The sequence below is a fragment of the Vulpes vulpes genome, chromosome 1 (assembly GCF_048418805.1).
Source record: "Vulpes vulpes isolate BD-2025 chromosome 1, VulVul3, whole genome shotgun sequence".
NCBI lineage: Eukaryota > Metazoa > Chordata > Mammalia > Carnivora > Canidae > Vulpes > Vulpes vulpes.
Window position 1 is genome coordinate 30,937,503 of NC_132780.1, and position 21,228 is coordinate 30,958,730.

General features: G+C 45.8%; 1 protein-coding gene across 6 annotated transcripts in view; it reads right to left on the reverse strand.

Annotated features, from left to right (window-relative positions):
* Positions 1 to 21,228, reverse strand: part of LOC112922132 (SWI/SNF related BAF chromatin remodeling complex subunit ATPase 2) — a 72,241-nt gene that overhangs the window by 49,737 nt on the left and 1,276 nt on the right. For 3 of the 6 annotated variants that reach the window (XM_072761781.1, XM_072761800.1, XM_072761807.1), the window contains exons 2-3: positions 7,539 to 7,799; positions 4,044 to 4,173 (exon numbers count right to left, since the gene is read on the reverse strand). In XM_072761781.1, the coding sequence (XP_072617882.1) occupies positions 4,044 to 4,173; positions 7,539 to 7,763 (355 nt within the window). In that variant the 5' untranslated portion in view covers positions 7,764 to 7,799. Of the gene's footprint in view, positions 1 to 4,043; positions 4,174 to 7,538; positions 7,800 to 19,895; positions 20,037 to 20,288; positions 20,379 to 20,500; positions 20,950 to 21,228 lie in introns of those variants that run through there. The other 3 variants (XM_072761797.1, XM_072761810.1, XM_072761790.1) reach the window with 3 other exon arrangements.

The window sequence follows — 21,228 nt, forward strand, 5'->3', positions numbered from 1 at the left end:
CGGTCAGATGGGTGTCTACCTTCGGTTTTCGTCACCATCCCAGAGTCCTCCCGGCTCAGCAGGGAGCCTGCTTCTCCCTCTGCCACTCATCTGGCTCATCCCTCTGCTCAGTCTCCCTTGCTCTCTCTCTCTCTCTCTCTCTCTCAAATAATAAAATCTTTTTAAAAAGAAAGGCTGTAATTACTTTGATCTCAAATTGCCATTTGGAAAGGGAAACAAATTTATTCAGATGCTCTAAGACAAGGGTCGGTTCTGTGCTATCAGCTGGTGAGAAGCAGAGCTCCATTCAGAAGAAACCTGCCCCGAACAGAACTGGAAGATCTACTAATTCTCATTTCCCAAATCCCTACTTCGTAACAGAGGGCAAACCACTCAGCCATCAGGGTTCTAGTCAGTCATAGATGTTGGCCAAGAAAATGCCCCCGAAAGCAGCCTGCAAGACCAGCAGAAATTTAAAGTCCAGTATGTTGTTACCTGTAACAGAAAATATTTAGAGAGGATCCACAACATGCATATAACTTTGTCATTAATGCCCTTCCTTCTTAATGAGGCTTACATTCCCCCCTTCATTGTAATGCTGGTCTGTGATGGTATAGTTTGTTCAAAACACCTTCCTGACACCGTTTTGTCCAACTCTCTATCTAGCACAGGGGGACAAACCTCCTGCCAAAAATCTCCTACTGGCATTTTCATAGTAGAAGGTGTTGAAATGGGTCACGCGTCTCCTGCCTTCTGGTCTCTCCTATTTCCAAGGTTATCAGTTACAGCTTACCCAAGATAAATTGTTGGATGGTTAATACAATGGCCCCAAGCATCAGACAATCCAGTCTAAACTCAACTGTTTACTAAGTGGCTCTTTTAAACTATGAAGTATGGGCAAATGAAGCTTGGAAGGTGAGACAGTTTTATCAGCCACAATGATTACGTTTACCTCAAATTCGCTAAGAAAGAAGCTGAGAGTGGAATAGAAATCATTTTCTGGAATTAATCCATGCAACAAAATTTTACCTCCAACGTGACAAGAAGAAATTAGGGATGGAAAATTCTTTTTTCCCTAGAAAATCTAGGGGATGTTAATAGAATCATTCTATCACAGTATGACATTAAATATGCAACAGTGTTTCAGCTAAAGAGAGAGGTTCCTTTTGTTTTTTTTTCCCCCACATGACTAGCATTCCATAAAACTTCAGGAAAAAACATGAATCTAAATGATGAAACAACATAACATATTTTAGTAATTATCTTTAGTTAAGAAAACGAGGTGAAGAAATTGCCTGAGAGCGAATATATATTTGTCTACAGGATACCAGTGTCGATATAGAATCTGGTCTTTTTGAACTCTGGCTTGACTTGCTCATTCAAAAGTAGTCCAAAAGTGGCAGTTTTCCTTGCCTAGTCTTCGAGGGCCATTATCTCCCTGGTTTCACCTTGCCTCAAGAGAAGCAGTCATGTCTCTCCTTTTAATAATCTTGAACTTATAAGTGCCAATTTTATATGAATTTTCTCTTCACACACACACACACACACACATACACATTAAATATTATATACTTGCCTTTCAAGGCTTTTACTATCCAACAGACTAAAAATAAACAGTGTTATCATTGGGACCATAAGGTACACAATTCAGTATTTATTGAAGGAAATGGTTTTGCTTCTCAACCAATACCTCAAAATAACCTAATACGTTGCTAGGTAGTTAAAGCTGGCAGCTCTCCAATCAATACCACACCTCTCTATACCTGTGTGTTTATAAATGGTTTTTTACAATGGGGTTTTTAAAGATACATGCTATTACAGAGTCTAAATTTCTTTTGAGATCATTATATAGAATAAGACTGTATTATACCAATGCTACTTTATTCAAAAATATGCTTTTAAATAACTCATTGCCCAGCCTGCAACGCAGTTTACTAGTTTGGAGAAAAATATTATATGCTAATACTGATCCCATTTAATGCAGACCCCCTACATCCCTAAGTAATTATAATGTGCTGAAATTTTATAAAAGTTAGTATCTATTTAAAATTGTTGACTTGTGAATGCATCGGTTCACTTCTCTACCTAACTGAACAAAATTAACTAGGTATCTATCCACTTATGTGCTAGATATTGTACCAAGTGTTGGGGACTCCAAGAAGAATAAAAGGAAACAAGCAATGAGAAATTTTAAGATACATAAAAGTAAAAATGCTCAGCTAAAACTCATGCATTTAAAGTGTTTGAGTCGAACTTTTCTCCTCAAGCCCTACAACTAGAGGTACTGTAGAGCCAAGAGCAGTGAGAACAGGCACCTGGCTTTGAGAATCACTGAATGTCACTCATCTACACCTCCCAGGTAGTAAAAATGAAATTTACATTAGTTCTGTGAACACACCTGGCTCCTTAGAATTTAATTGTGAAACCTGGGAGTGTTGTTTAAATCCATTCTTAACACTGAATGGGTCAAATAATTTCTTCCAATATTGCAAAGGGTCCCCACGAATCAGACTGCTCTGCCAATGTGGTCAATGTTTGAGGAGTCATCTGCAACCTTACATCTGTCTGACATCGAAAATCAGATCAGAGGCTGGCATATTCAAAACCTGCTTGACTATTAGTGAAGATACATTACTATGCCTCCATGATTTGCATATATATATATATATATATATATACACGCATACAAATATATATACAGAAATATATAAAGTATTAATTTTTCATATAAATTAAATTATATATAAATATATATATATTTAAATTATGAATACATTTCTCTAAATCCTAGGTCAAAAATCTCTCCTCGGATGGATGGATGGCTGGTCATGAATAAAGGGGAAAAAAAACCCTCGCATATATTAAACTGCAAAGGAGTATATACAATAACACATAAACCACAAACTTTGAATAAGAAGATCAACATGTTAGTGTTAACTGGTCCTCGATTAATGCATGCCCCTGAATGCTGAAACCACCATTTCATGATCCTGAAAACAGGTTACACTGTACTCAAAGACTGAGGTATCTTTGCTATGATACTTCAACAGTGAGGGAAGAAAGCACCAAGGAGAAGAGAAATATACCATATACTGATTGGCCATTACTGTAGGGTGAGTTATGTCCTCTACAGAGATATGCCAAAGCCCTAAACCCCAGTACCTGGTCATGGGACCTTATTTGGAAATAGGAGCTTTGCAGATGTCATCAAGTTAAGATAAGACCATACTGGAATTAGGGGAGACCCTAACCCAATGACTGGTGCCTCTATGAGAAGAGGGAAATCTGGACACGGCCACAGACACTCAGGAAAACATCACATGGAGACCAAGACAGATTGGAATGAGAGATCTACAAGCCAAGGAATGCCAAGGATTGCTCTCAACCACCAGAAGCCAGGAAGAGGCAAAACAAAAGATTCTTCCTGAAAGCCTTCAGAGAAAGCACAGCCTTACTGATACCTTGATTTCAGGCTTCCAGCCTCCAGAACTGGGAGAAAATGAATTTCTGTTGTTTTATGCTCTCTGGGTTGTAGGAATTTGTTACAGCGGCCCAAAGAGACTAATACAGCCACCCAACAGCAATGACAGCTAATTCCACTGCCAGAAAAAGCCACCTTACAGTGTATGAGCATGCATTTCAAGGGACACAGGTGGCTCATCTTACCTTCATATCTATGCTGTCATTTGGAGGCAGACCTGGATTCTTCTGGCCCTTAACTTAGGAAAAACAGAGTAAATTCTCCAAGCTTTGCCTTCCCAAACTACAAAATGGAGGGGACCTAATTTATCTTAGAAGATCATAATAAAGAATCTGCACAAAGTACACAAAGCCCCTTTGCAAATTTCTTGGACCCAGGGTGGCTCATGTAGAATTTACTAGTATTTTGAAAATAAAACTGCCCACACAAATCATAGCTGCATTGGGCCGGGTAAGGGGAAAAGAAGACTGTGGGATTCAATCTTTCTTAGACAGGTTCTTTGGAAGTCACAAGTAAAACAACCAATAAGGAAGATGAAAGACTCTGGTACGGAGCCGGTATCAGGTGTATGGTGGACACAAACCTTGGCTGTGTTGATCCATCGGACTTTGGGGAGGACCCATCCCTGGGTGAGGTGGCCGCATACCGGTGCCTTTCATGGATCCGCAATGAATATCTTCTACAATCCCCTTGTCATGTATACCATCGATGGGCTGAAATAGTTAAAGAACATCAGTTAGATGCCTCTTTAAGGTACAAAACTTCCCTCTGGAACATTGAGATCGCTCACCTTTAAAGTCTTCAAAAACAGTGGCATTAATCATCTGTTGCTCATACGACAGTCATATATTTCCACAACTATCCTACCTGCATCATCATATATTGCATGTTTTATAGGTGAGTGCAAAAAAAAAATAAGATGACACCAACAGGATCAGCAAAACCATCCATTAGTCAAAAGTTAAGGCTTTAAACAACTGGATTTTTTTCTTTAACAATGTCAAAAGCTTACAACTAAAAATGAAGTCTGCTCACAAGGTAGACAAGTGTAAGCTATTCTTCACTACCCTTTTAATTAAGTCCTGAGACCTGTTGTAGGTTGAAGTTTAGTTCAAAGACCAAAGGGAGACTTTTTGAAATGTAGGTGATGATCCATGTTTTTGGTAATTTTTCCCCCCATCGGAGAGGAAAGAACTCTATGGAAAGTTTAAAAGTTGAAACCAGAAAGTTCCACACAGTTGGGAAAAGAGGAACAGCCAGGGAGGAGCAGAGTACTGCCAGAGGAGAAAGAAGGTACGATGGATGAATCTGTACCACAGGGAGAGGAAGACTTGAAAATGTTTTAAAGGCAGAATTTGGGGGGGGGGGGAAGGAAAGTTAAAAACACAGGGACTGGAAACAGGACATGAGGCCTCGTACATAACAGGCACACGATAAAGAGCCATCGAGTTGACATTAATCCAATCCAGAATTGGGCACTGGACCATGTGTTTGAAAAAAAAAAAAAAAAGTCTATTCCTCCCCAAACTGGAAGAGCAATTTTCACAGAACCGCCTGAAAGAAATATTTCCAGGAGTTTATAGAAACCAAATGACTTCAAGCAAGAAAGTATGAGTGTTTGCAGTTTTACAGAAAGGAAAGTTAATTTCTGCAGAGTCAAAAGCACGCACTTGAAAAGAGGAAAAATTTACCATAAAGAGGATGTTCAGAAGAAAAATGGGAAGAATTTGGTATAAAGAGTGTCTCTGAGTCTGTTAAATAGTAATAATGGGGAGGGAATCAAAGCAACACAAGCAGATGTATTTAGGCCACTTGTTTATTTATTTCCAGTGATGTTGAAAAGCAAAAAGCTGACTCTCAGAGGGAGAAGGAGGAAAAAGACAAGGCATAGAGCTGCCTGTAAAGACTCTAGGAAAAGGCATCTGGTCAGCAGGTGTGAACTCCAGGCACTTAACCGTGTCCCTTCGCAGGGAATTATCTGAGTGGCTGGGATTAAGGAAAAGCAGGATGGGGAAAAAAAATGCAAACTCTTGGCAAAACAAAAGAAACTGAAACAAAAAAGAGAAATGGGGTGGTGTGGGGAGAGAATATGAGAAAATGTGACAAAGATGGTAGGCCACAAAACGGAAGGGATCGGAAGAGATAATCACCCAAAGAAACGACCCAGTGCAAAATCCTCCGGGTGACCCTATACCATGTCACACCTTTACCTTCCCAAGGCCTGAATAATACTAAAGGTCAGCTCAATCTCTCCTTCAGGAGGTGAGACAGCCTCCAACCATCCTGAAGTTACTCAACCCACTTGGACGAAGGCCCACAAGTGACAGATCAGACCTTATAATAGCTCCCAAATTAATTTAATATGAACACAAGACAGTGTAATGATTTCAGTATGGCTATATGTTCAATACATCTCTTAAAGAATATGATATGGAAAATAAGTGGCTTTATTTCTTTAGATACCTGACAAGCTAAAAAATGTGTTGGGGAAAAAAAAAAAAAAACCTTAAAAAGCAAAGAGTGAACCTGGGGATAGGAGAGAGTTGGCCAGGATATGTTGTCAAAGAAAAAGAGAAAGTTTCAGAGTCATTAAACAGTGATGATAGGATTCTGTTAAGGTCAAAGCAAAACAACAATAAAAAAAAAAAAAAAATCAGACCTCTTTGATGTATGTACCTGGGTTTTCCACAGTACTTTCGTGGAACAAGCAGATGGGTGGTAACTTATAAAAAGCAAGCACAAAGCTGTTACCTGGGGTGAAGCCAGGATTAACCGTTTCTTTATCTCAGTATGGTTTTACTCTTCAAAATAAGGATATATTGCTCTCCTGATTGGGAAATCATCAACAAACAAAATTTGAGAAAAAAAAATAAAAAGAAAAGGAAAAGAAAGAAAAAGGGTCTTCCCTTCTGGGCTCTGATGCTATACCTGAAAAACTGACCTATAGTCTTACACAATTAGAGGAAAGACATGTTCTTTTGACGTCATCTTCCACCGCTTGCCTACTTAATCCCAGGAGGCAGCCCCACCATCCAGAAGCCAGGCATGACCTTTAGGTCCCATGCAGTGTGGCCTCACTGATTCTCACTGGCTACTTACTCACTTTCAGAGCAAACTGTCACCGGACCTGGCTGGCTTTCTCAAGAGGCTACATGCTCTTCTCTGCATCTCCTGCAAAAGGCCTACCGCCAAGTTGCACTGATAAAATCATTCCTACAGCCACAATCCAAGCCTCATAAATAGAAATTATAACCGTAGTCCAGAGACAAACAAATGGGCCTGTGCTCTGCAGAGTCCCAGCCCTCTTCCAAAATCAGAATAAAGCCACTCGACAGAGGAGATAGCAAAGTGCATTTTAGGAATTCCCTGGAAAACTATTTCATTACAATAAAGCCTTTTAAAACTATGCCTTAGAAAATGACTCATTTTCTTTCTTTCTCTGTGGGATCTGTTTTTTTTTTTTTGAAAAATAAATATCAACATTCTTAGGGAATAAGAATAAATTTCAATACAAACCATCATGGATGATATGTTATTTTACATATACAGTCAGGAAAAAAAATCAAGACTTATTCGTGAATATACTTATTCACCGGGCCCACAACCCACAGCCCACAAATCACAGAATCTTGTCGTCAGAGCTGCAAATTCTATCTAGTATTTTTCAAAAAGCCAAGATCTGATCTTCCTGTATAACATCTGTAACAATAATAGAGCCTTGGAACGTATGTTTTTAATAACAGACAAGATAAGACAAAGACCTCGCTTGATTCTCTTGTTAACAATAGTAGAAAAAAAAAAGTATGTGTGTGGCGGGTGGGGGAGAAGTGGGGGGAGTTATCAGGGATATTAGCCATCCATGACTCAGAAGACAAGAGTGAACAAGAAAATAAACTCTTGGGATGCCTGGGTGGCTCAGTGGTTGAGCATCTGCCTTTGGCTCAGGGCATGATTCTGGGGTCCTGGGATCAAGTCCTGCATCGGGCTCCCCGCAGGGAGCCTGCTTCTCCCTCTGCCCCTCTCTCTGTATCTCTCATGAATAAATAAATAAAATCTTTAAAAGAAAAGAAACTCTTACCTTATGCATTTGATGCATGCCTTCCTGTGGAAAGTCAGCAGAGCCCATCGTTGGCATGGGGTGCGAGACACTCGGAGGCCCAGGACTCGGCCCCATCATACTGTGGACAGACCCCGGGGATGGTCCAGGTCCTGGACTGGGTCCAAGAATTGGTCCAGGAGAGGGTCCCGGTCCCGGTGAAGGCCCTGGATGGGGCATGGCGCCAGGGTCTGTGGGTGTGGACATCTACTTCTCCTGTCTTTGCCAGTCAGTAGAGTGATGCTGAGTTGGAAAGAAGAAAAGAGAAAAGCAATGTCTTAAACATGATGTTAAGATCAGAATGAAACTTGTTAGTATTTCATGGTGCCATTTCTGTAACAAACATCAAACAGAACTGCCCTGTCTTGTCCAGATGTTTGAGTGAGTGTGATATATATCCATCTGCCCCAGTCTTTATGAAGACCACTTGTTTAAAAGAAAAAAAAAAAACACTCTAAATGATTCCCCAGAAAGATATAAATCATCTAAGATACAAAAGACTCACTAGAGAAACTCAAATTTAACACATAAGCAGAATTCTAAACAAGTTTGAAATTTATTACTGGAGTCAACAGATGCTCTCCATTACTTACTGGCTTGGGCACCTTACAAGTCATTAACCCCCCAAAGCCATTAAACCATAAAACCTCTGAAAGAATATCCAACCAAGACACGTTTTCATAAGTAAATGAGCGTTGGAAACTTTACAGAGAATTCTAGATGGTTAAAAGGGGAAAGAAGTACAATTTCAGAAACTGAGGATTAAAGAGAATTTGCCCATCGTGACAAACGCAGAGACTGTGGGAGTCAAACAAAACGCGGGTCCAAATACCCACGCAGAACAACCACTGGCCGAGCCCGAAAGGCAGTGTCGGCCGGGTCCGAGCTCTGGGCCCCGCACAGCCAGCAGCCCCCCGCGTAGGGCCACGTCACCCACCATCTCCACTGGACCCCAAGCGACCAGAGGAAACGGTTTCACCCGTGGTCCTCCTGCCGGCTGATGAACTGAAGACCACTGGGAGAGCCGAGACCACGGATCACCCGAGGCTGCTCCAGGCTCTAGGATTCCCAAGGGAAGTCACCCACGACTACCAGATGGGGCCGCACAGGCGAGGTGAGAAAATCCCAGTTGCCGATTTCGGGAAAGCCGTATTCCATCATCCACACTCCAGGACTTCTTGGCATCCCACCCCCGCCCCCAGCCCACCATCCTGGGGGGAACACCTCAGGGTGCAGGTATACCTGCATCTTGGATATGAGCCCAACTACGCAAATAAGCTATTTCTCAGATTCCCATCAACGATCGCTGAACAGCCCTAGTGACCCTAGTGAGAGGGTTAAGTGTCACACAGGACCTTCTGTTATCTGGGGCCACACGCCTGTACGCACAGAAACTTCGCTGCTGTCAACCTCAGGATGACAACGCAGGATGAGACCCCCTCCGTGATCTGCTCACCCAGCCACTGCCCAGTGACGGGAGTGGAATGAACCACGGGGTTCCCGGCCACTCACAGCCGGGGCCTTTCCAGTGAAATGAGGTCCCAGGGGAAGCACCATTCCCCGCAAGCTGCTGTGCCCCCAGCAGAGTCCCTCCTCACGGGTGACAGCAGGAGGACAGGGTGTTGCAGGCTCTTCCTCACTCCCCCGGGACCTGCACGTCGCAAGTGCTCGGAAAAAGATCTCAATGAACTGCCCGCGAATGCTAAGGGCAAACTATTAAGAATCAAGTTATCTTATAAATAAAAAATTAGAGAGTAATCCGTGCCCGAGCTATGTTCGCGTAAGGAAATCTAAGAACTGTCGGCAAGAATTTAGGCCATTCTGATAAATGAATTTGGGCTAAAAACAGGAAGCAATGAAAGGCTCTGCGTTGCAGCGACTGTGACACCGTGTTTTGCTGATACAAGACGGGACTCTGAGAACCCAGTTGAAGTGGTTTCTAAAACAACAGGGAAGCTTCAAGGGTGAATTATAGCCTTGAATTCACTAGAGAGCCAAATGTTATTATTTATTCTTTATGATTAACAAAGCAGGCGGAAGTAACTTTTTTTTTTTTTTTTTGGCATGCCACCCCCTCACATACAGGCTCCTTCAGTCAGCATCTTAAATTTAGGAAGCTGACATCAATCCAGAGGTACTACGAGTTAGAATGTTCTTTCATGTGTATCAGCAAACTAATACACCCCTTTATTTTTTAGTGAATAAAAGGAAATTGCTTACTTCCTGTTATGGTTTACCTTGAAATGGGCTTCAATAGCTATTCCGGTAACCTACCACCAGTTTGAACAATGAAGAGACAAACACACCGCCTGGCAGTCCCAGTTTCCACATTTTATGTATGTTTTAGTGTACGTTACCCCACAGCACTACCTCGTGCCTCTGTGACCACTTTCGGCGGGGAATCTGGCCGAGTGCTGTGATGCCTTGTATACGGTCCCATAAAAAAAATTTTTTTTTTTTAAATGCTCCTCGTTTTTTGTTAAGGGAAACTCCTAAAAGGGGAAAACAGATGAGAAGAGTGGAAAAATACTGGACACTTAAGTGGAATGTGAACACAGGAACGTGTTGCAGAAGAAACTTCTTAATAAGCAGAGAATGGCCCAATGCATGGGCCTCCTGCATGTGTCCGAGAAGCAGCACAGATTAAAAAAAACAAAAACAAAAAAACAAGACAAAGAAACAAAAGAGAGAAAGTAGTAGCCCAGAGAAACAGTGAAGTTTTAACAGCTGAGGCGCCTTGCCCCCTGCTAACAGCTGAGGCAGGAATCCGGGACGATCGTACACCTCGAATGGGACACTCTGGCTGTCCTGACTGGGTGTCCCGAGATGCGGGGTTCCACTTGGTCCTCTCGTGTCCCAGGGCTGTCACCGACCCTGGGGCCTGGGGCAGAGTGCTCTTCCTCGACAGTCTCTGTGGTCCTTCTGGGCTTCAGAGAAGAGTATCTCCACGCTTCCTGCACCTGCCCACTAGGGACTCGGAGCCTCTTGCCCCCGTGCTCCAACCTGGTGAGTGGTGGCATACGTCGGGGTACCTTCACCGCAGGACCTGGGCCGCCCCTGGATTCCTGCCTTGCACTAGCACCCCGGTATCCTGAAGAGGAGCGACTCTCAAAGAGGAGGTCATTGCCCTGGCCTCTTCTCCCCGCTCCTCATTTCTGCAGGCAGCTAGACGTTCCCACAGCTCTCAGGCAGGGGGAGGCGCGGGTTGTGACCAAGGTCTTGGAGTTATGGTTTAAAGTCCAGTGTTGGCCAACTTGGCTGCTCCTTCACCAACCATGCCGCCGGCGTCCCTAGGAATCGAACCCTTTTCCTCCTCCTTCAATGCACTGATGACGGGCGCAGACAGGCAGCGAAGGCGGTGGGCACAGCAGGGACGGCCAGCGGAGGGACGGCCCAGACCACCTGGACAGGGTAGGAGCCGTGTGTCTGTGCACAAGCTCACGCTCAAAATCTGCTCAAAATCTGCTTCTCTTTCATGTTGGGGGGTAGGGTGGGGACAGTTATACATTGTCACAATGTAGAAGAGCACAGCCTGTTCCACAGTTAAGTGGTTGAAATAATGAAGGAAAGGTGTCCAGGGTGGGGGGCTGGTAAAGCCTGGCAACCCCAGCCTCCCCATGCCCTGGCACCGCGAGTCCCCATCCTCCTGCTCATGTGCTCCCCGAGGACTGGTCGCTGTGTTCTTGGCCAAGACATTTTCAGCAGGACACCCTGTCTTTCTCTGTGTCCTGACCCTGCCTTTACAACCGGGGGAGTGTGTGTTTTTAAAAATAAAAGTCGGAGCGGAGCTTCCCACAGCTGCAACCACCGCAGACACCTTCCCTCAGCCCAAACCTCCTTCCCTCCCTCCTTAGCTCGGAGCCCCAGCACACCCATCAGCATATTTAATAGGAGTTCAACTTCCTGGAATTTTAAGGGTCGCCAGTCCAACCATGACAACCGCGACCAAACATACACCTGCTGTCCCTCGGCAATCAGCTGGAATACCGACCACCCCGCCCTCTCATGGTAATATTTAAACACACTCGCGTGGCCTTCACAGCAATCTGAACAACACTGAGTTGAGGACACATTTTGTCACATCCTCCTTCAAGAGATGAGGGTGGGAAGTCAGCAAGGGACCATGCCGCTGGCCCAAAGTCACGTCTGTAAGCGGGAACTTCTGATCTCTCGTCCCAGCCCAGGGCAAGGCCATCCACCAGGGTGGAGGGTTTCCACTGTGGCTGGAGTGCCACCGTGCATAGGGACGCAGAGAGAATGGCCTAGAAGCCAAGATGGAAGCAATGGGAGGGATACTGTGCCAGACAGGGTTTGGCTGTGATGACAGACCAATCGGTGAAGTTCAGAGAAGCCCCGGAGAGAATATGAGGTGGACACAGCACATGAGCGAAGGTTGGTAATGTCCAACCAAACATCCAGAGGCCCCGTTTACTTATCTATTTCCAACTGTCCCAAATCTCCACCAGGCACAAGGAGTGTAGGATGTACAAAGAGGCCCCAAGGGCTTCCCCCAAGGCTCTGCAAGTCCGATAGGAAAAGGGGACTTATCCATAAATGGCATGGGGGGTGGGGTGGGAAACAACTGGGAACTCTTTGGGGCACCTGCTGGCTCAGTGGTTGAGCATCTGCCTTCAGCTCAGGGTGTGATTCCAGGGTCCTGGGATTGAGTCCCGCATCGGGCTCCTTGCAGGGAGCCTGCTTCTCCCTCTGCTGTGTCTCTGCCTCTCTCTATGTGTCTCCCATGAATAAGCAGATAAATGTTTAAAACAAAAACAAAAGCAAATGGAAACTCCTGCAGGACAAGGAGGCATACAGCTAAGGGTGGACAGGAGAGACTGCTTGCAGCCTGGGTGGAGGAAGGAAGAGAGGATGAGGGAAGGCTTCCTGGAGAAGGTGCCATTTCAGCTAGGCCTTGGGAAAAAAATACATAGAAGTAAATCAATAAATAAACAAACAGATAAATAAATGGATGTCTCCCAGACACGTTTTGCTTTCATGTCACGGAAAGTTTCGGGGAGATACAACCACCCCGACCAGACAGCACCTCTTAAATAAGTCTTCACCAAGCGTGGTCAGATCCTGGCCTTGCAGTGCATCTTTATCATGCTGCTGGACTTACAGAAAGACTGGGGTACGGGTCAAAGGTGGAACATTAGAAATAAAAATTAGGCCCCGCTCACAGCCCTGAGAATAGCTCAGTCTTTTTCAAGTCTTTCTGGCTGTTTCGGGAGAACTGCAAGGCTCAGGAGATAGTTAAGATAAGAGTTCTTTTTATGTCTGTTTGCTGATTCAGAACATCTCCTGACCTGAAGGGCTTCTCGCTTTTCTATGTAGCTTTCTCTATAAAGGAATTGATAATTCCCCTACAAGAAGTAGCAACATCTCTCCAAGTGGAACAGAAGCGCTGCTATTCTTAACGGGGGAGCGGGCAGTGGGTAAGAACAGCAGTGGAGATAAAGGACATAAATCTACCAGAAGTTTCTTTTGCAGAGACCAAGGTTGCCTGGATAGACGGTGAGACATGACCAAAGTCCTCCTGCTTCTCCATCTGAGACATACAACTTTAAACACTCCGCACCGCGAAAAACCACGCTGGGCCTAGTGTGAAACATTACATGATCCTGGACCCAAGACTCTAGAAAAACCTGGAAAGCATTTTCCTCCTAGTGCTCTTTCAAAGCTTGATGGACATGGAAATTCCTGTGACTTTTCCCCCATCATAAATAAGGTGCATTGTGTCATGACAAAAATGACCTGTCACTGATTCAGTGGCCTTACTGATGGAATACATTTTTCTTTCCTTCGTGTGCTAAACTGTTCACTTTTAGCTTCCCACTCGAAGTCAACTAGATCTTAAAAAGGGGCTGGATTGGGCACCTCCATGGCTCAGTGGTTGAGTGTCTCAGTTTGGCTCAGGTCGTGATCCTGGGGTCCTGGGATCAAGTCCCGCAGCATGCTCCCTACAGGGATCCTGCTTCTTCCTCTGCCTCTCTCTGTATGTCTCCCATGAATAAGTAAATAAAATCTTAAAACAAAAACAAAAACAGGGGCTGGATTAAAACACGGTGCTCTATTTGTCAGGCTTCTGTGGGCTCTTCGGTTGTACAGTCAAGGAAGCAAATTATAACGTTTGTGGCTGCCCTTCCTTTAAATAACCTGCCCTGGGACTGTCCTTGCCCAGAGTGAAGACCTGGCCAAGGCTCAGGGCGTGGGGGCGGGGGGAGCTCTGTGTGGGATGAGAGAGAACACAAACACTGCAGCAGCTAATTCTTGCCCCCACCATCCCCAGGCGATGCTCGACAGAAACTTGGCACTTAACATCATCACCCTGCAGGGACGGTGGATTGCTTTCTCACAAAAAGCCTGCCTATCATACAATCCCAGGACCTCCTCCAGGAGGACACCCGAGGTTTGCACCAAGGAAAAAGTCCCTGGAGGAGGGTGGTTACGAGAAAACCCAAAGTACCAGAAGAAGGCCCTCAACAAAAGAGTACTACGACGGAGCATCCTTCTAACGCAGGACCCACGTCCATTGGTAGTTATAAAGGTTATCATGGATTACTATCTTTTCCAACATTTAGATGAACCTAAATTGTTAGGCAATTGGTCAAAACCAAACCACAGCAACGAAACCAACAAAAGCTAGTTTCAGGGCATGCCACCCTGACCTGTAACGTCTTGCGTACGTTTACACACACAACCATCTCTCCTAGGTTCTATTAGGCCCCTTCGCAGAACAACCTCATTTGAGATGCTGATAAGAACAATGATAGCCACTTTCTTCTCTATCTGCTAAGATTATGGTATTTATATACTAAACATATAAGAGTCTGAAATATATATTTTTAAAACTCTTCTGGCTGAGATGCAATGACCCAGCAGCAGAATGCAACCCTTACTTGCCAAATGAGCCCTAGGTATATGACAGCGGGTTTTGACATGCCCCCACTTGCCCTGACTTTCACAGTAGCAACAAAAGTTCAAGAAGGAACCCTTCACCCTCACTGCAATTAAAACGGATCATGGCCATTTACAGATGAGCGTGCCATTTAAAAAAACCACTACCATAGTTCATTGGAGTTCTTCAAGTTTCGAGATCTTCATCTACAAAACAGGCAAAATAGTCTCAGGCTACAACCGCAATTCTGATACAAATCAAGTAAAATATTACCTCTGAAGACACCTTATGAGCTATGGTGTAAAAATGTACATTATCTCCTGGATCCTTTCAACGGCTTCAATACCTACCCTGGACTTGAAACCACGGATTAATCTAGAATGTTTTTGCTCATGGATTCCCTTGATCAAAACTTCTGACACAAGCCTCCAATACACACTAGATAAAATATTCATGCATTAGCCTGGACATCAAGTCTTTCTACCATCTCCAATGTCATCTTCCACCAATTCTCCCTAACTAGAACCTCCCCGAACAGTCAGGTCAAATGCCTTCTCATGGATTCTTCAGACCAGTCTCTGTGATCTCTGGAATTTCTTCTGATGATCTGCACCCCAACCCTCACACCCCTGCCCTCCTCTGGCTGCAAGGCCACCCCATGGACCCGTGACAGCTCACCCTGACCTCTCCCTGCATTACAAGGCCTGTGCAGTTTACCACAGATGCTTAGGTACATTCTCGGGGATCCCTGGGTGGTGCAGCGGTTTGGCACCTGCCTTTGGCCCAGGGCGCGATCCTGGAGACCCGGGATCGAATCCCACATCAGGCTCCCGGTGCATGGAGCCTGCTTCTCCCTCCGTCTGTGTCTCTGCCTCTCTCTCTCTCTCTGTGACTATCATAAATAAATAAAAAAAATTAAAAAATAAAAATAAAAATAAAACACAAATTCTCAATTGTAGATTATCTTATTTTTTTTTAGATTTTATTTATTTATTTGAGAGAGAGAGAGAGAGAAAGCACTAGCAGAGATAGGGGGAGGAGCAGAAGGAGAGGGAGAAGCAGACTCCCAGCTGAGCAGGGAGTCCAATATGGGATTCGATTCCAGGACCCTGAGATCATGACCTGAGCCAAAGGCAGACATTTAACCTAATGAGTTACTCAGGTGCCCTGTAGATTGTTTATTTTTTAGAGTTACAGCATTTTAGCACACATATGAATACAGCACAGCAGTAAAGTACAGAAGAGGTGCAGATACTGCAAAGGTAAACATACACCCACTTCAAAAGCACTGGGGGAAGGTGGGAGAGGGCTTTCCTCCTATACATTCAATTTCCACATCAATGACTCATCTTCCAGTGGGATGGTGACAACTGGAACACACAAATCAAGTAGGTGAAGAAATATATAATCACCCTAAACAAGGAAAACACAAACAAAAACTGATAAGACAATTTCCCTTGGACCACTGTCAACCTATAAAACAATATATGTGGTCAGAGATTTGTTTTCTATTATTAAGTGATTTAAATTTCCAAATACTGAATTTGGTTTCGAAAGAAGGGGGGGAGGACGGAATTATAATTATATTTAGTGGCTTTTTCAAACTTATTTCAGCCTTCTATAGGTTCTATTGGACAATTCACAAAAGGGTCACCCCACATTTAAATTCGATGTTTCTAAACAGTTTCAAGAACATTAGTGCTCGCAGAGCCATAGATAGATAATGTCTTGGTGTAAAAAGCGACGCTTAAGTTGATGCTTACGCACCCAAAAATACGACGGAATACTGCGATTTTTAAAGGTTTTACGTGATACAGGCATAAAGCCTGATTACAACTGTCTGAATGTTCTGCAAGTCTTACATAATGAAGAAACCATCACAATTCATAGTTATAGTTATATAATAATGTTATAAATCTGGAAGTCCAGAAGGGCACCATTTATGTCAATATTTCAGTCAAAAATTCTGTCGTCTGGGCGCCGAGGTGGCTCAGTCAGTGAAGTGTCCGCCTTCAGCTCAGGTCATGATCTCAGGATCCTGGAATGGAGCCTTAAGTCCTGTTCAGTGCTCAACACAAAGTCTGTTTCTCTGTCTCCCTCCGCCCCTCCCCCTGCTCGTCCTCTCTGTTTCAAAGAAATAAATAAAATCTCAAAAACAAATTCTGTAGTCCATATCTAAACCATCACTCCAAAAGAGTGAATTAATGAGTTATTCACTCATAATTAAGATTAAACGGTGCTTATGCCCAACATCCGAAAAGACCCAGCTATCTGGCTCCTGAATTTCATCAGCTCCATCCTATATTTTGCTAAGGTATAATTATTCTAGCATCTTTGACTGTATCTTTAATGCCTGCATTACTTAAAATCTTTAATGTACCCTCAATACTTTCAATGAAAAGTACCATATTAACATGAGAGAAAAAGAAGGGATAATAAACAGTAATAAGGTCATAAAAGTTTTCCAAACCCACGTTGCAAGATCCCATTTAACTTGCTGGTAAATAACCTCAAAATAAACATGCTGTCTTCCACGACGATTCTGGCAGAACTAAGTTTTAGACTTCTGTATTCTCTGGCAAAGAAAGAGAAAGTCATGACTTTCTATGTAGAAAAAAGAAACGTCTCAGGCCTTCCTAAACACTCTACTAAATAACTTCACCACCTTCCATATCTTCTGCTCCCAACCACTTACGGAATGACCCAGGACTTTTTCAACTGGCTAAAGATGAAAGTTCCATAATGAAAAGTCTTCCTAAGATGACAGAGAATTCAGCATCCTCTGTTGGTCTAAAACAATCCACCAGGACACATTTAGGGACAAGGAGTGATTCAGAAGATAATTCTTTCACATAAAAAAGTGACAAGAGAAAAAATCAGAAAAGTAGCTCCCAAATATGGCTTTCACATTAGGGAAATTTTCTCATCTGTTCACCAGAAATACTGCTGGGGAGAAAAGTGACTCATTTATAGGGAGTTCTCCAAGTCCACTCATGTTAAGCAACAAATTGTCCATGGCTCCCCTTAAAATCATCATGACCACAAATAATGGGAATCAAAACTTGTGCTGGTTGAAATCAGGTCCTATCAACACTCCCTCAATATGCTAGTGCTGGCAAACACTGCCTAGCATTATATTTGTGATAATTCAGTTGTCCTCATGGCAGCATGTCAAGATGTCACAAATCGTGATTTATTATTTCTCTAGAGTATCAAAAAGCTGCTGACCTAGGGGAGTTTGACAAACAAAGGCCTTGTTTACAAAGCAAGACTTCTAAAGGGTGGGGGGAGAAAAAAGCCAAGAAAATACTGAAGGACACCGCCACTTTTAAAATTTATGAAAGTTTTCTCTTTTATGGTCTTGCTCCAATACATAATAAGCCTTTAAAATGAAATGTCAAAATATTATGGTAATATCAGGGGTATCACAATGGTCTCCTAGAGAGAACAGAATATGCTTTTATATCATCTGCAAATGTCTTCTTAATCAAAGTCAAAAAGTTCAAAAAAATTATTTGCCTAAGTGTTACTTTCCAGCTAGCTATACTGTCAGAAATATCTTAAACAGAATTCAAGCATTGGCGATAAAATACAAGCAGGGGCACTTTTTTTTTTTTTTTTTTTTTTGTCAATTCCAAGCCTCAGGTGTTGGTCAAAGCACTTTTCAAGAAAGTTGACGTGAAATGCTCAAAAACCACTTTAAAACCGAACAAAAGAAAAGATCTAAAGCTGCTTTGAACATACTCTTGCGGTGAATATTTTCTTAAGACGCCACAGTGCAGCCAGTCCTCAGTCCCGGAGCTAGGATGTCACTGCTGTCACTCAAAAGAGAAAGGCTGCATTGAAGGTAGCGCTCCCTCACCTCTGACCATCCTTCAAGGCTTCTGATACCCCAAACTCCTAATTTATTTTTACAATGCTCTTTACCTACAAGGCGCCTCTTCTTAAGGCCTCCAACCAGGTTAATGGACCTGGGTCTCCAGGCTTGGATTTTCTTCCTTAGTCCAGTGCAATAAATATCTTTGGTACCTAACAGGTATCTGCAAATCCCTTCTTTCAGTAGCAAACATTTGAGTCGTCAGGGAGCTTTAAAAAAAAAGAAAAAAAAAAAAAAAGAAAGAAAGAAAGAAAAAAAGAAAAAAAGAAAAAGTCCAGGAGAATAAAAGCGCAATTAGATCCCTAAAAGAGAAAGTGTGTCTGGATTTGCATAACAATGCACCAACTTGGATTCAAACCTGCCACACCTCTTAACACTTAACCAGCGTGCTCAAAGTGGGCTGGAAGCCTACCAAGTCTGGTGTTGGCAAACAAGCCAGGGGCAGTGGCCCTCCAAGAAACTGATGGAAAATATTACGGAAATATTTGAATGTGCATATCTAAGTGTATACACACACACACACACACACACACACAACGCTGGGCATGCCTTTTATCTTAGCACAGCTCTCAGGGCCTTCTGGAGTCTTAATTTGGTTAAGACAGAAATTCTCTTCCACTCCACACCCTGCACCACAAACAATCTTTCGGTTCATACTAGCGTTCTGCTCCTACAAGGCATGGCACAACCAGGTGTAAATAAATTAAAAAAAAAAAAAAAGAAAAGTCCTCTGAAATGGAAGTTTAAAATTTAACTCTGCTCTTCATGACGCACAGACGTTAAAAATAACCACTCCATGCAGCAGACAAACGTGTATCCTTCATGCCTCCCTCATGCTCTACCATTACACGTCCTTAGGAATCCAGTCTGCCCAATGACCGGGAGACGATGATGACACCTCTCCATAAGCCAGTAACCCCGGTCGCTTTGTTGTTTCAAAAGCACCCACGTCCATCGGACTGGGGAGGAAGGAAAAAAGGCGAAACCTTGCAAAAGTCTCCCAAAAGTTATATAAACAAAGGAGGGGAGAAGCCCAGTGTGGGCTTTGCACCCATGTGCCACTAAAATTACATAACACCCGGCGCAGGCATTAGAGAAGGAACGGATTCTGCACAACACCCCCACTTTGCTCGACTCCCCAAGCCCGTCTCCTCCTTCTTTTAAAAAAAAAAAAATTTTTTTTTTTTTCCCCAAACGCCTGGCAACCCCCAAAGGACGACTCGGAATCTATGCATTTTATTGCTGGGGTAAACCGTGCGAGAGTTAGGCCCGAAGTTTGGATGTGCAACAGCCCCAGGGCGCAGCCGCTCCGCGCCGCTCCGCTCCGCTCTCCGGACCCGGGGGAGCCAGAGCTACGAGCGGCGGCGGCGGGCGAGGCCTCCCGCTTCCCCGGCGCGGGGCTGCCCGCTGCAAAGTTTCCACGGATCGATCGCAGGGCGAGGAGCCCGCGGCCCCCGCCGGCCTGACTTTGCAGGAAAGGCGAGCCGGGAGCCCGGCGGGGGCCGGCAGGGAGAGCGCTGGCAAGCTCCGCGCTCGGCGGGCGGCGCCGGCGCAGGCTCCTTACCTGGGGGACGCGGAACAAAAAGAGGCGCGGGGCTCGCCGAGCCTGCGGCGGCCGCACGGCCCGAGGGGGCTCCCGGCCCGAGCCCTAGGCCCGCGCCCGAGCCCGCGGCCCGGCCCCCGCCGCCGCCGCCGCCGCCGCCGCCGCCGCTTCCTCCCTCGCGCGCGTCATGTCACGGCGATCAAACATGTCTGTGTGCGCTTCGCCGCTGTGACTTCCTGATTCTCTGCCGCTCGCGCGCGCACACTCGCACTCACACTCGCAGGCACACGCGCACGCCGCCCCCGCCCGCCCCCGCCGCCGAACCGCGCCTGGCGCTCCCCGGGCCCCCCGCGCCTGCCCGCGCCTCTACCCGCGACGGGGGCACCGGCCCCGGCGCGCCCAGCACACACGCACCCTCACGCGCAGACACACTCGCGCCGGCCCCGAGGGCGCGGAGGCGCGAGCCGCGGGAGCTCGCCGCCCCCTCCCACCCCTCCCGACTTCGCCGCCCTGCCAAACTTTTTTTTTTTTTTTTTTTTTCCTGCCTGATCCACGTCCAACTTCCCTCCCGCCCCACCCCACCCCCCACCCCCCACCCCCAGCAGTCCGGCCTGCCCTGCGCTCACCAGGATCCGCCGCAAAGCTGCAACCCGGATAAAAATAATAATGCAATCCAGGCGGCGGAGGCAGGGGCGAGCGCGAAGACGCCGGCGGGAGGCGGCTTCCCCGCGTGTACCGGAAACCGGCCGGGCGCCGGGGCCAGGGCACGGGGGTCCCCGGGAGCCCGCACGGCTGCGCCCCGCCCCGCGCGGTGCAACTGCGCCCAGGCTGCGAGGCCTGGTGCGGGGCACCCGGAGCACCGGGCTCGGGGTGCGCCCGCAGCCGGAGGGCGCCTGGGGACGGGCGCGCCGGACCGGTTATTTGGGGAAGTGCATCGCGACACCTTTGCAGATGGCATGGCCCTGTTTTGCAACGCAAACGGGAGGAGGGAAGACGGCCGGATGGAGGGGGAGAGCAGAGGAAGGGGTAAATCGGGTTGGGATGGGAATAAAGCAAACTCGAAAGCAGGGAGCGAGAAGGAAGGGGTGCGTGTCATCGTGGGGAGGAGGCTCCCACCCGGTCTCCCCGCCTCCCGCCCTCCCCACCCCCGCCCTCCTCCTCCCCCCACCCCCCACCCCCACCCCCTCGCAGCCCTTCCCCTTCTCCGGCGAACGCCACCACTGCTGGCCGGGTGCGCGCGGGTCCTGTTTGTGACAGTCAGGCAGAGAGGATTATCCGGATCATGGCCTCCCGGCCCGCGGCCGCCCTGGCTCTCCCGGGCCCCGGCGAGCCCCCAGCACCCCGACGATCGCGG